We start from the raw sequence: 13640 nt of genomic DNA, 5'->3' as shown, positions 1-13640 counted from the left end.
TGGGAGCACCTTTTAACCTTTCCTCCCACCGCCCACCGATCGATCCAGACGTCAGATGTCAGCCCCGTGACCGTCTGACTCCAGCAAGTGTAAGTCCAGAATCCTAAGAAGCCCAGCCATTGGTCCCGAGGTTATTTTGTGAACCTAAAACCACTTCTTTCCCCTCAATCCCGAACGTCTATACTGACTGAAAATCACTCAGTACAATTGTCTATCGAGACGGATCTATCATGACTTTCACCGAACGAACGACGAGATGCTTGGGCATCTTTGCCTTGGCGCTATCATCATGGGCGACAATGGCACAGGCTGCGCCAGAACCCGAAATTCTTATGCCTCGACAATTGACGCAGAACCTCTGCTCTAGTACGAACACGGCATCCATGAGCGCAAGTACGTAGGAACATCCCCGTGGAGACATGATACGGCAAAGCTACTTGATTTGAGACTTTCAACATCCTCGGCCAGCTCTGCCTTTGCCTTCCCCTACCCTTGCATACAATGGCTAACTCATCTCTGTAATAGATCTCAGCACATGGCAGACGAACGGACTATGCACCGACTTCTGTCGAGACAAGAACTACGCCTTTGCCATTGTCCAGTGGCAGTCCTGCTGGTGCTCTGATGTCGCGCCGGCCGCGTCCAGCGAAGCCGAAGTGAGCGACAAATGCAACGATATCTGTCCCGGCTACGATATCGAGCACTGCGGCTCAAGACCCAACTACTACGGATACCTGACGCTGGCGAAGACTCCTACCAGCACCGCCGGCAGCGGAGGTGACAGCTCGTCGTCGTCCAAGGCAGCAGCCAGCACTACTACACAAGTGAGTACAATCCCCTCAGCCATGTATCGTGAATTGCGTGCGTGATTCTGCGTGATCTACATTCCCTACACGATCCCGAACCTCATCCCCAGACTCCATCGTCTCACCTCCACCACGTGTGATGCCTTGGCTTAATCGTCTGGAAACCAGGCCCCTCCGGCCCCGCCTGCAACAACCGTACAAGTCATCACAACAGTAAAAACTGAGACAATTCAGAACACAGTCACGCCCGATCCGGAAACGACGACTACGTCAACAACATCTGTATGCTCTAAAAAGTCCCAACAACATGCCGTGCCCGTAAACCTGCATTTGACAAATGAGGGGGTGTGTCACTGACACAAGCAAACGCTGACTGAGAATTTAGACCTCGAGTAGCAGCAAACCGAGATCGACAGTTCAAACGGTGACAGCCGACGGAACCGTGAGAACCATCTTCGTCACGCCGACTGCCACGGGCACCGAGGGAGCAACAGGTGCCTCCGAACTGACGCCCGGCAACCAATCATCGTCAAATGGACCTACCACCGGTGCTGTTGTTGGAATCGTGGTCGGTGTCATTGCCGCGGTCGTGGCCATCGCAGGACTGGGACTCTTCTTGTTCTTCAGACGTCGGAGACAACAACAGAACGAGAACGACAAGTACGACGAGCCCAGCCACCGTGGTAGTTCTGCTGGTATGACCGGCTCGCCACGAAACCCCGAAATGGTTGTCACTGTTGATGGAGGACGATGGGATCCCGATGCCTCAAGCGACCATCGCCGAAGCCGCCTTCTCGCTCACGACCCACGCCTAGACCCTCTCCCGAGAGGTCTCTATGTGCATAACAAGAGTGCAGAGAGTATTAACACCCTACGCGACGACCAAGATTACTCCCGCAAAGTTCACCAACCGGTCTTGCGGGCGACCAACCCGGATCCTGACACTTGAAAGTAGATGGAACGATCGGGCGGACCAAGACAACGAGATGCCATGCACTCGTTCACGACGTACACGAATTCGGTCCAGGTACCAATTTTCGGTCTTCGCATTGCGTTTTTGAGATACCAGGACGGCGTTTCCATTCATTTCACGACCCTGCATAGAAGGATTCCGGATAGGGGGGCCCTCGCGGCCACACCAGGCGTGATAAGGTTGATCAGCCAGGATCGACATCCGCCGCAGTACATTATGGGCATCAGGCCACTGAGCACGAACACGAACACATCACATGGGCAACACGAACGCAGAGGACGTTGGCTGCCATAATTTCAATTCTCTACCTCCCCTTTCGACTGGCGATTTGGGAATTGTCCACAGCCCAGAAGCGGACCTCAACATCGGCGGGTTTCGTTGCAAGGCCGAGCCAAGCGATCATAGACGAAGAGCCCTTCTTTCCCGGTACGAGAGTCGGGCTACGATTCTTATGGTATAACGACGGCGGCATTTGTACATACACGAGCGGGCCATGAGCCGGCAGCGAAACGATTTGGACAAGTCGACGACGGATGGACGATGAGATTGGTTACAAATGGTAGCAATTTTGGCACCGTTCCTCTTTCCAATGAGCACAAACTTGTGGGTGACGATGCATCCACGACACGTAATAGAATGTCCCGGGACTGCGGAGGTTGCACGAAGCTGGTCAAGCTGAGCCCAAGATGGAGGCCTCACGTCGAGGTTACAGGCTGTGTAGCCTGTCACTGGATGTCTTGGGCGACCGAACAGCAGACTGTGCACGATGGTCACTGGAGCGAAAGAAAAGTTCTATAGCTAGTTGCGACAATCATAATAACAATCGAACGCGTACAAATGATGCATGTCTTCGCCATATGATGTACAATGAGTATGTGATAATCACGACTGTCGCGTGGAATCAGACGCCGCTGTCTTGGGCGCCCTCCAAGAGTCCTTCTCGCTGGGTCGGACCGGGGCCGGCAAGGAAAAAGGCTCGGGGACTCGTGTGCGTATCGGATACGGGAGTACGGGGGTGGACGTTGCAACGGTGGATGAATCATTGATGGGCACGAATGGGCACAGGGCACAGGGATTCAGACTCTTTACTGCTAGTGATTGTTCGCGTAGAAAGCGTTGCTGTTGGAGGACAAGGTTGGTGGGAGGATTTCTGTTTGTGCGTTGTAAGGAAACCTGAAAACTTCGAGTTGTGTACTCCGTCGTTAGTGTGTTATAGAGAGGCAAGAAGATGGAGGGTCGGAAGAGGTACGGATAGGCCACGGCCGAGGGGGACGGACGGAAGCAGGGCGCTGTCGATCGCAACTTTTTGGATGTGGGGTGGGCTAGGTGCTCTGGAAATTCCATAGCCTTCATGAATAAAATCTCTTGCGTCAATTGTCATGTTGGGTTTTGTTTGTGCGTATGTGTGTTGATGTCATTGGTAATTTGGCGGCAATCAGATTTTGGGCACGATTGGTGTAGTGTAGGTGATTAGATGGTTTACCTAGGTGCTGTTTCATTAGATTTTAGGTGGGTGTTTTGCGGAAAAGCTTAGCGTCTTATTTGAACGCGAGGCGGAGCGGATTTTTCGGGGTGGATATGATCTGATTATCTGGATTCGGGATGTATGGTACCTTATAATGAATGGAGAATGGATGGGTTGTGATTGATTCGGAGATTGTGGGTATACATTTCACATGCCTGAGCTATGCTGACCCCCGACGGAATTGGTGATGGCAAAGTCCGTCCTTCGTCTGCTTTCTTCGTCACAAGCCGCAACTTGTAGAATGGGATGAGACTTGGGCAAGTTGAGTATCTCAATCATATCTGATTGATCCATGTGTTGTTTTTGTGTGGGTTTGCCTTGCTGTCAAGTTGTTAAAGCTTGGTTCCTCAGTACCGTAGATCTTCCCCCTTTTCCTAGTATTTCGGATCGGAGGTTTGAGATGAAGCTCAATCGAGTGCGGACGGACTGGCGTCATGCGCAAAATACATACATAGGTAGTAGCTATGCAGGATTTGGAGCGGATTGGCTGCACTAGGAGCTTTTAGTCTCCTACTGATCGGACGCGTTCCTTGGTGGGATGAGCTTCCAAGAAGAAGAGGCGTCGATAGTGGCACTATTCCTCCCCCTCACCTCCGTGACCCCCTATTTCACGATGAGAAATCGAGTACAATGTGTTTGGACTGCTCCGAGTATTTGATGGCGGCTTTGAGGCGTCCGTGTTTAAGTGGGATAAGCATACTTCCATCGAGCGACCATGGGAGCGAGGGATTGATTGATGGATCGATGGATTGATGGAAGGCTGCATGTTTCGAAACAAAACTACCTAGATGACGGGGGAACGGGGGGAAAGTCATTTGGGGCTGAACAGTAATGAGATTGTTGTTGGAGATGGGGGCGTTTTAGGTTGGTGGTACAAAGTCACCTGAAATTGAGTTTCGGGAGTGAGAGACATTGAAAATGGGCAAGGTAAGAGTGGAAGGGGGAATACATACCGAAGCAAACAAAGGATAATGAACAACAACACATGAATGATGAATGGCAGCCTGCGTTTGTTGTGTGTCTGCACGGATAGTTGGGTACCTCATGTTACCTATGAAGAAGAGACTGGGGAGGTTTGGTGACAGGAAATACGTGGTCGGTTCTCTGTATACGAGTAATACGAACAGATAAAGTTGGTTTGACTCGTAATTTTGATAGAAAGGAGAGCCAATGCCAAAACGAGATAAGCCTGGGACTGAGAACCACGGTAATGTCGACCAGGGCTGTATGGTATACGACGACCACGCCTCAATTGTGGCTGACGAGGTGGGAATAGCCTCTTTCTGATAGGCAAGAACAGAGAGCTTTTTTGAGATGGTAACTTGTATCGGGTTATCCGTACGGCGGATGTGCGGAAAGTGGGATGTCGTCGCGTCTCCAGGAACGAAAAAATGGAACATTGGGGGGGGCGGGCTTGGCACAATGGCATTGACTTTTTCTGCCTCGTCGTCGTGGTCCCGGAGCCGCGGTAATTAATACATAGTATGGAGTGAGGCAGAATTCGCGATGATGATTTTACGTAGCCTGTAAACACGGAGTAGTGGAAAATATGAAGTCTCTTTTTTTCGTGCATCGGGTTTCCCCCCGTTTCTTTGGGAGGCCTGTGACGTCGCATCTGTCAGTCCGTCCGGTGTTCGTCTCATTGCGATGGGCCGTGTGTTTGATCAGCCGCCTGGCGGCGGCGAGAGGGACGGAGAGAGAGAGTTTTGCTGTGCAGGAGACGAGAAGCATTGCTGGGACGAAAAGAATGACGTTGAACGAGTGTGCTCGAGGTTGATCGAGTCCCTGCATCATCAGTGCATGGCGGGCGAAATCCATCGTGCCGCTGTGCGTGCGCACCCGCTGCACATCCCATCCCGCGGAGGTCATATCGGGAATTTAAAGAGCCAGTGAGAGTCGGTCTTGTTGTGCTATTCGCTCAAGCCTTCGAGTCTTAGGTCGCCTAATAAGTAGGGATTGAATCTTTTTTTTTTTTATTTTTTATTTTTTTTAATCTGCTCTCCTTCGTTTCCAAATTCTAAAACGCCGCGCGGGAGGGACAAGATTTGAGGAAGGGGCCCAGGGGAGGGAGCCCGGCTGTTTGGCATTGGATCCCTGTTCATAGCCCGTCGCAGTGCTCCGTACGGGGAGAGAGAAAAAAAAGATTGAAATAAGAGATGGTAATGAGATTGCCCCGTACGAGTGACGCGTTCACATTTGCCCATACGACGTACGGATGGATACTCTGAAAATGTTGAATTCGCTACGTCAAAAGTGTGGCGTAGATGTTACCTTAGGTAAGGCAAACGATGCCAAACGATGCTGCAAATAGATGTCTTCGGTAATCGGCACTGAGCACAGCAAGGCAGTGACGCTCTTTTGCATTGAGCATCCGATGTTGGACAATGGAGTTTTGGTGAGGTGGATTTGAACAATGATGCTGTTCCACACGCGCCACGGACTGCGTACTGCGTACTTGGTACGGCTGAGCAGCCCAAAAGTCGAGACGAAGAGGGCCATGTGAAGGGGAAACCCCTGAAGGGCGGCGCTGCGTTGTCCCGGAGGCGGGAGGGATCTCGCTGCTGACTGGATGCCGCCGTCGTCAGCGGCCCTGTAATCTTAGCGCGTCCGCTCCGTCGTCGACCCTTGGCACTCAGCCACTTGGCCAACGGCCCCGGACTCTTTCCATTGCCTTAGCACCCACACCTTACCTTAGGTAATGCACCTCGAGGTACCCGGAACCCCTGGTCCCTTACCAAGTTACGGAGTAGGTACCTCCCACAGCTGGAGGAAGGAAGCAGGTGCCCGTTGCTTGCTTACCTCCTGAGTCCTGAGTGACGGGTTTGTATGTCTCTCGCCAATTTCCCCCCCTCCTCCAAGTTTGCGCTTTCGTCATTCTTCTTCCCTCCTTCCAAACCCTTCACCACAACGGCCGTCTCCTTGGTGCGCGTCTGTCTACTCTTCTGATTCTACCTTGCTTTTTTTTTTTTCTGTTTCTTGGCCGCGGGAATCCTCCATCGATTGGCCCAACTACCTTCTTCATACCACACTGTATTTTATTCAACGTCACACTCCCGATAACGAAAACCGACACGATACCCCGAACCCAGACCATCGACGAAAAGGAAAACCCCCAGCTGTAATTGCGCGACGGATCGTTAATATTTTTGTGGAATCTGGCAAGAGGAGGATCGACGTGCGACTACATTACTGGGCGCGGACTGGGGAAAGACATCCCCTTTGAACCACTCGACCACGATCCTCTAGCACCCACAGAAACCCACAAACATACTCGTCTCAGAGGGAGAGACACGGCGCGAATTGAAGGGAGAAGGTCACTTTAAACCGGTAGAATTATAACGAGCAAGTTATCCCGGAATAAGACTCCGTCGTCTTAAATTCGAAAACCGACCTTTTTTTCTCTCCTCTTCGAACCCGTTTGCGACCACGCGACCCGCCCCGAACGCAGTCCAGAGCCACGAGGCGACCAAGCTCTGCCAAGACCGGCACCCGCTCTGTTCCTGCAGCGCACCAGTCTTGGCACAACCGTTAAACCCCAACCCACCGCCCTCATCCACACCGACATCGTCATCGTCTGCTCCGTTCCACGCCGCTTGTATTCTTCCCATACCGCGCTGCCGTACTCTCCGGGCCTTCCGTTCCGTACACGATACCCCGTACTCCGGAGGTCATCCTCGGCACGGTGCTGAGTTGTCGTCGCCATGAATTTAACGTGTAATTCAACGCTCGAGGAGCTGAGGAGTATGTCACTCGACCCTGAAAACCCCTAACCCAAATCTCGTGAGCCATTGGCATCGTGCAAGAAAGCTAACACGCCCTCTTCTCTCTCCTAAGTTCTCCCGGGCTCCGAAATCCTCATCGCTGGTCCCCTGACCTTCCACGACCTCGCCCTAATCATCGCCGGCTCCTGCACCATCATCGCAATATGCCTCTCCTTCTACCTCGTCTTCATGCACTCCATCAACTACACCAAGCCTCGCGAGCAGCGTCAGATCATCCGCATTCTCTTCATGGTCCCCGTCTACGCCGCCTCCTCCTTTCTTCAACTCTGGTACTACTGGCACGCGGTCTACTTCCAGCTCATGAGCGACTGCTACGAGGCTTTCGCCATCGCATCCTTCTTCTCGCTCATGTGCCACTACCTCGCCCCAGATGTCCATACCCAGAAGGACTACTTCCGCAATCTCTACCCCATCAAGCCTTGGGTCTGGCCTCTCGATTGGTTTGCAAAGTGCTGTGGAGGACAGCGGGGACCCTGGCGCACGCCCAAAAGCGGCTTGACATGGTTCAACGTCATCTGGATTGGTGTATATCACTACGTCTTTATCCGCGTCGCCATGACTGTCACGGCCGTCGTTACGCAATACTTCCACCGTTACTGCGAGAGCTCCAATAACCCAGTCTTTGCTCACATCTGGGTATGCTCTTCTTCGCCCCCTTAAGCCATGCGGATGCCTTGACTAACAGAAACAGGTCATCTCGATCAACTGTGTGGCTGTCACTATTGCCATGTACTCCGTCATTCAGTTTTACGTCCAGATGAGAGAACCCCTTAAGGAGCACTCACCCTTCCTCAAGGTCCTTGCCATTAAGCTTGTGGTCTTCTTCTCTTTCTGGCAGGTCACCTGCATTTCCCTCGCCACCTCAACGCTCGACCTTGTCCACCCGAACAAAGTCCTCGCCTACCCGGACATCAAAGTCGGCATTCCTGCTCTGCTGCTGTGTTTCGAAATGGCCCTGTTCGCCCTCCTCCATCTCTGGGCTTTCCCTTACGCCCCTTACGTTCCAGGCGCCAAAACCACATACTACCCGTCCGCAGACTCTCGAGATAGCCACGCTCCCCTCCGCGAAAACGTGCACACCGCCCCCGCTGGTGGATGGATGGGTCTCAAGGCTGTCGGAGACGCTCTCAACCTCTGGGATTTTGTCAAGGCCTTTGGTCGTGGTATGCGCTGGCTGCTCTGCGGTGTTAAGCGCCGCCACGAGGACCCCAGCTACAAGACCGCAGCCAGCCTTGATATGGACGACCTCGACAAGGGAGGAGACACGGCGTACCATCCCGCCGGTGTCAAGAGCACCGATCACCTTCCAATCGCAACCGAATTCCGCCGCAGCACATATCTGCAACCCTCCCGACCGCCTCCACGACCCCAGCGCCCTGGTAATGAGAGCGACAGCCTTATCGCCCACGCTCAACCGAACCCTTCGCAGATGTCTCCACCACGCCGTCCCGCGCGCCCGGTGTCCCCCTTGTCGCCCATGTCGCCAATCTCGCCGTACCAGGACCAGAGCTTCCAGCAGCAGACAGGCATGACGCCAGTGCACCCGGCACACTCAGGGCCTAGCAATGGCGAATGGGGGAGAACGGGGCCGGCAGCACCAGCAAATCTGGGTGTCGCAGGTCCCCGCGACTTGACGCAGCAAAGAGTCGGAGAAGCGCTCTGGGGACCACCACAAAGCCCAGCAGCCGCCTCCATCATGCCAGAGAGTCCCGTCCTTGGATCGCCGATGAACGGCGCCTACGGACATCCCGCCCTTCAGCAGCAGGCATACCAAAACCAGGCGTTTGGCAACCAACAACCACCGCATGCCAATCACCCGTACGGAAATCAGACTCACGAGCAACAGCCGGGGCCTGGTCAGGCCTTTTAGGCCGAGCCATGTATATAAGATTATTTTTTTCTTGAACAAAAGTCTACGGATGGCGACAGTTTACACTATATGTTGGATAATAGCCAGCGGTCTAAGAGAAACTGCTGAAACCCTTTCATGACTATGAGGTTGAAGGGTTCGTTTGGCCATTTTTGGGGGGAGGATTTCAAGGTGGCAAGCCATGCATAGGAAAAATCGGCGTTTTTTTTTTTTTGTTTTCCTTAACGAGATACCACATCATTTAGCTAGGTGGGAATGAACACACAGATTTACAAATGCTCTTGAATGGTCCTGACGCTATCAATTTGGTCATTATATCTCTGCCGTGATGCTCGTCGACTAAGGTACTCGTTGTATTGTAAACGTACATCACACGCTTGCCCAATTTTCTCCATGCAAGATCAAAAAGTCGATTTGGTTTGTGACAGAAGCGACAGGAGATACGCTTTCACATTCGCTGTTTGTAAACTAAACACAAGATACACAAAATTTGCCTCGCCTCCAATAAATTTCCCATGATTTGTGTGTCCCCCCCCTCAAGATCAAATCACCCGTCACGCCGAACGGGAAAAAAGGCCAAAGACTCCCAGATATTTCCATGTATACATACATTGTTGTTCCCCCCTTTTCCCATTTCACACATACGCACACATACACAGGTCCGATGACCGGGGGGCCCCCCTCTCTCTCTCTCCTAGATTCCTTGGAACGAACGGCGGGTTGATTGATATCCAGTAAAAAACCAAAACGCCTCGAAAAAAAACTCCAGATAACGCTTTAGACCAGGAGGGGGGAAACAGGCAAAGGCAACGACTGATTCAAGACCAACAGACCAAAACCCTTTTGGCGCCTCTAATCAGACACTGGAAGAACCAGACCTAGACTCCGCCAATGCAGCAGTAGCAGGTCCAACGGCAGAAAACGAGTCAAACAGGGAAAGATGCCCACGTCCTTTGATATCATCATCATCATCATCATCGCCCGGCACCTAGCCGAGCGACGGACTGGTCTCCCTGCTCCGCGACTCAAAGCTCTCCACCATCTTGAGCACCCTCGTCCGCGGCCGCGCCACGCTAACAACCTCGGCCGTGCGCAGCGTCAGCGACGGCCGGGGCTCCGCAGAGTCTTCCCGGCTCGGCAGCGGGTGATCGTGATCATGACCATCATGAGAAGAACCACCACCCCCAGAGTCATCCTTTGGCGGTGGCAGGTGTAATAACCTCCGTCCGCGCACCGGCGACCCCGTGCTCGGCGACTCGGGTCTCCGCGCAAACACGCCCCTACTACGGGATCCCAAGTCTTCTTCGTCATCGTGCTCAAGAGCAATCTCCTTGCCCTTGCCTTTATCCCTATATTCCTCCTCGAGGGCCCTCTTCTCCAGATCCGCATGCGACCCGTCGAGCCCCTCCATTTCGTCTTTGTCCGGGTCCACGAGGATCGCCTCCTCCTCCTTTTCAATCTCGGCGTTGACGACCCGCAGCCGCTCCTTGGGCACCGTGAACATGACCTGCACCAGCCGCTGCTCAATCGCCTTTTCGATATCCCACTCGTCGAGCGACTTCTGGTCAATGTCCCAGTCGTGCCGGCCCTGCTTCCTGCGCAGGAGCTCGGCGCCGCCGATCCCGGATAGGCCGACCAACCGCGGCTCGTAGTCCGAGCTGACTTGGTCGAGGGATAACCGCCGTGGGCTCTCGTGGTCGCTCGAGTCTGACGAGTTGTTGTTGACGCCGCTGCTGAAGACGCGCCGGAGGCTGCCGAGCCACCCGAGTGACCGGCGGGGCTTGTGCTTGCTGGGACTGCTGGGGATGTGTACAAAGTCTTCTTCGTCGTCGTCGTGCTCATTGCGCAGCCGCTGGCCCTGGAGAAGCAGTGAGGGGCCCTCAGCTTGTAAGGCGTTGAAGGTTGTCTTGGCGGTGGAGTATGTGTGTCCGCTACTGCTTGACGACGAAGAGGTGCCTACCCGGTTATCGGTAATGATGGTCAGGTTGTTCGGGCCTGTGCTATTTCGTCTCGCAGATGCTGAGCGCGTGGGAACGCTGATAGCGCTCCGCGCCGACTCGGAGACGTTGCTGGCCGTCCGCTCGTCATCAGCCATAGAACGCGCCGAACGCATCGACGCGCGCCGTGTCGGAGAGACGCGGCTGTTGCGGCGGGATGGCATCCGAGCCAAGAGGGCTTCCGTGGCGTCAATATCCGACTGCCAGTCTTGCACCTCCGTATTGCGCCGCAGGAGGGCCTCCGGACTGGGAGTCATGGAGTTGCGGTTGCCTGGGGTCAAGATCGGGACGGAACCCGTCGGCGTCATGAACGGGTCGGCGTGCCCCGGCGTGGTAGGCGTCGCGGGCTCCTGGTCCTTTCTTCTGTTGGCGTGCTCGGTGTCATCTTCATCTGCTTCGTAGATCGGGTGGATGTGACCTGGAGTAGTAAGGTTCGCCGCTGGTTGGTATGCGCCTCTTGCCGCGCGAGGTATCGGTTTGCGCGGAATGAGTAGACCGGGCGGTTGTTGATAAACACCTTGGTTATTGCCCGGGCCATGGCCTGTTCTTAGCGATTCGTAGCCGAGCGATCTGTCGATCGTCTCGTAAGGATCGTGACCTCCCGTATACCAAGAATGGCTCGTCCAGGGGTAGGCCGATCCGCCATCCCGCTCCATCATGTCGTCCTCTGGATGCAGGAATCGCGTCGCATCTTGCGCTAGAGAGCGCATCGTCTCCTCCCTCATCTCCTTCTTCTTCCTCAAATGTCTCTTATAACAATAGTAAACCAAAAAGGCGCCAAGAATAGCAGCAAGCCCGACGCCGAGGCCGACACCCAGTCCAATCTTCTTGATATTGTCGTTTCCGGTGGAGCTATCGGACCCACTCGACGAGGTCGCATGATTTGGGTTTGTGTAGCTCGAGCTCCATGCCATGGAAGTCATGTTCAGAAATCTGAGCCCGGTCCCGCTTGACTGTCTCTTCGCCTTGGATCCTGAAGTCGCGATTTCGTATCCTCCGTAAACCATCATGACATTGCCAGGCAAAATCGCTGCCCCATGGCCGTAAATTCCACCATCCGGTTGTTGGGATGGGATCGACCATGTCCAGTCTCCATACGTGTCACCCATCTTGAGAAGCGCAAGCTGCGGGGAAGCAGCTTGAGACACACTGCCAACCCAGCCGCCCAAGATGATGAGCGCGGTCCCATCTTCATTCAGCACCGCCGTGTGCCCGGACCGACTCTCCACCTCCGTCCCCGCGCGCTTCTCGACGTCCTTGACCGCGAGCTCGCTGCTTCCGACGCGCGTGGCGCTGACTGTCGCAAAGTTCCACGACTCCTCTGGTAGGTTCCAGATGGCGGCGGAGCTCATGTTGATAAAGGCCTGCTGGGTGTGGCCGCCGAGTAAGACGTAGCGGTTCTGTTGCGTGACGATGCCGGACCGGTTTGAGATTGACGGGCTCAGGGGCGTGAAGGAGAAGCCCGCCTCAGCGTAGGCGGGACCCTTGCCAGAGATGAAGCTGGCGGAGTACCCCGAAGCCACAGAGTCTGAAGGGGCCACTCTCAACATGGATTTCGTATATGTCCCATTTCCTTGCCACGTAGATTCGTCCGTCGTCGGCGCCAGACACATGCCGCCGAATGAATACAGCACGGGCTCGGACATGCTCGGCGCGAGGGTCGACGAGAAGCTGATACCTGCACCGAGAGCATACGGACCTGCGTCCGAGTCCGCGCTGCTAGGTAGTGCCGCCGCCGTCTTGTACCAGGATCCCGAAGACCCTGCCGCCGCTCCTGGAGTATATGTCCAGATATCGTAGCCCTCCGCCGTTTTGCAATCCCCCGCCTGAACCACAATGGTCCCATTGTCCGCCATCGTGGGGAGGAAAGCCGTCGTCTTGGTCGCATCGTCGAGGAACGGCAAGCTCGTCGATATCGTCTGCAGGCTTGCGGGGCCGTCAACGGTAGCCGAGGCGTTTACCGACAGGAGCTCGACGCCGGAACTACCCTGGTGGAAGATGTATGCGAGACCGTGGTTGCTGTTATTGCCTGATGATCCCGGCAAGGCGGAGGAGAGCAAGATTGTCGTCGGAACGTATGGGAACGTCTGTTGCGCGGAGACCAGGGAAGTAAAGAGCAGCACGGCGGCGGCAAAGGTCGTCGTCTTGCGGATAGCTGCTTCTGGCCCCGACGAGGCCCGCCGGCCGGCCACTGTGGTCATGATCGTTCCGTAAAGAATTGTCGTTTGCGGTCCGGTTTTTGTGTAAATGTATGCGCCAACCGCTGAGCGGTGGTCAATTCATGTTCTTTGGCCCCCTCTCTTCTGCGCAGTCTATTTGATCGTCGTTGTCCTTCTGGTGATGATGCGATGTGAAGTCGAGAAGAGGTCCAGGCTCTAGAACGAATTGTTTCTCAGTAGACTGGCATTCCCTCTTTTCTTCTTCGTTGGCCACTCCTGCTCGCTTCGACACTCTCAACTAGCTAGCCGGGTCGGAAAATGGGCCTTGAGGAATACGTCGACAAACGGAAAAAAAGTGATAGGCAAGGAAAGAATAGAGGAGGAAAAGCACGGGGCATGCGGGAAAGAGGAGGCCAGAGCTGGGTCAGGATGATCAGAGATGGAGAAAGACAAACACCCCGGACAAGGGCGATGGGAATTAATCTGGATGACGAGCAAATCGAGGGGTTGGGGGGTGGCCTGGTGCAG

General features: G+C 54.4%; 3 protein-coding genes across 3 annotated transcripts; 2 read left to right on the top strand and 1 right to left on the bottom strand.

Annotated features, from left to right (window-relative positions):
- Positions 1–299: 299 nt before the first annotated feature.
- On the top strand, positions 300–1755 carry WSC4 (Cell wall integrity and stress response component 4; the record flags this gene model as incomplete). The annotated part of the gene is made up of 3 exons (XM_065757880.1): positions 300–393; positions 526–824; positions 1192–1755. The coding sequence occupies 3 exons, from the start codon at positions 300–302 to the stop codon at positions 1753–1755; spliced, it is 957 nt and encodes a 318-aa protein (XP_065613403.1).
- A 5250-nt stretch (positions 1756–7005) lies between these two features.
- Positions 7006–8956, top strand: N0V96_006990 (uncharacterized protein; the record flags this gene model as incomplete). Its single annotated transcript, XM_053192459.2, has 3 exons — positions 7006–7045; positions 7139–7722; positions 7778–8956. The coding sequence occupies 3 exons, from the start codon at positions 7006–7008 to the stop codon at positions 8954–8956; spliced, it is 1803 nt and encodes a 600-aa protein (XP_053050223.1).
- A 988-nt stretch (positions 8957–9944) lies between these two features.
- Positions 9945–13154, bottom strand: N0V96_006989 (uncharacterized protein; the record flags this gene model as incomplete). The annotated part of the gene is made up of 1 exon (XM_065757879.1): positions 9945–13154. The coding sequence occupies one exon, from the start codon at positions 13152–13154 to the stop codon at positions 9945–9947; it is 3210 nt and encodes a 1069-aa protein (XP_065613402.1).
- Positions 13155–13640: the final 486 nt, after the last annotated feature.

The sequence above is a fragment of the Colletotrichum fioriniae genome, assembly GCF_027942845.1.
Source record: "Colletotrichum fioriniae strain IMI 355084 chromosome Unknown scaffold_8, whole genome shotgun sequence".
In the NCBI taxonomy this organism is placed as follows: Eukaryota; Fungi; Ascomycota; class Sordariomycetes; order Glomerellales; family Glomerellaceae; genus Colletotrichum; species Colletotrichum fioriniae.
This window is presented reverse-complemented; position numbering and strand designations above follow the sequence as displayed.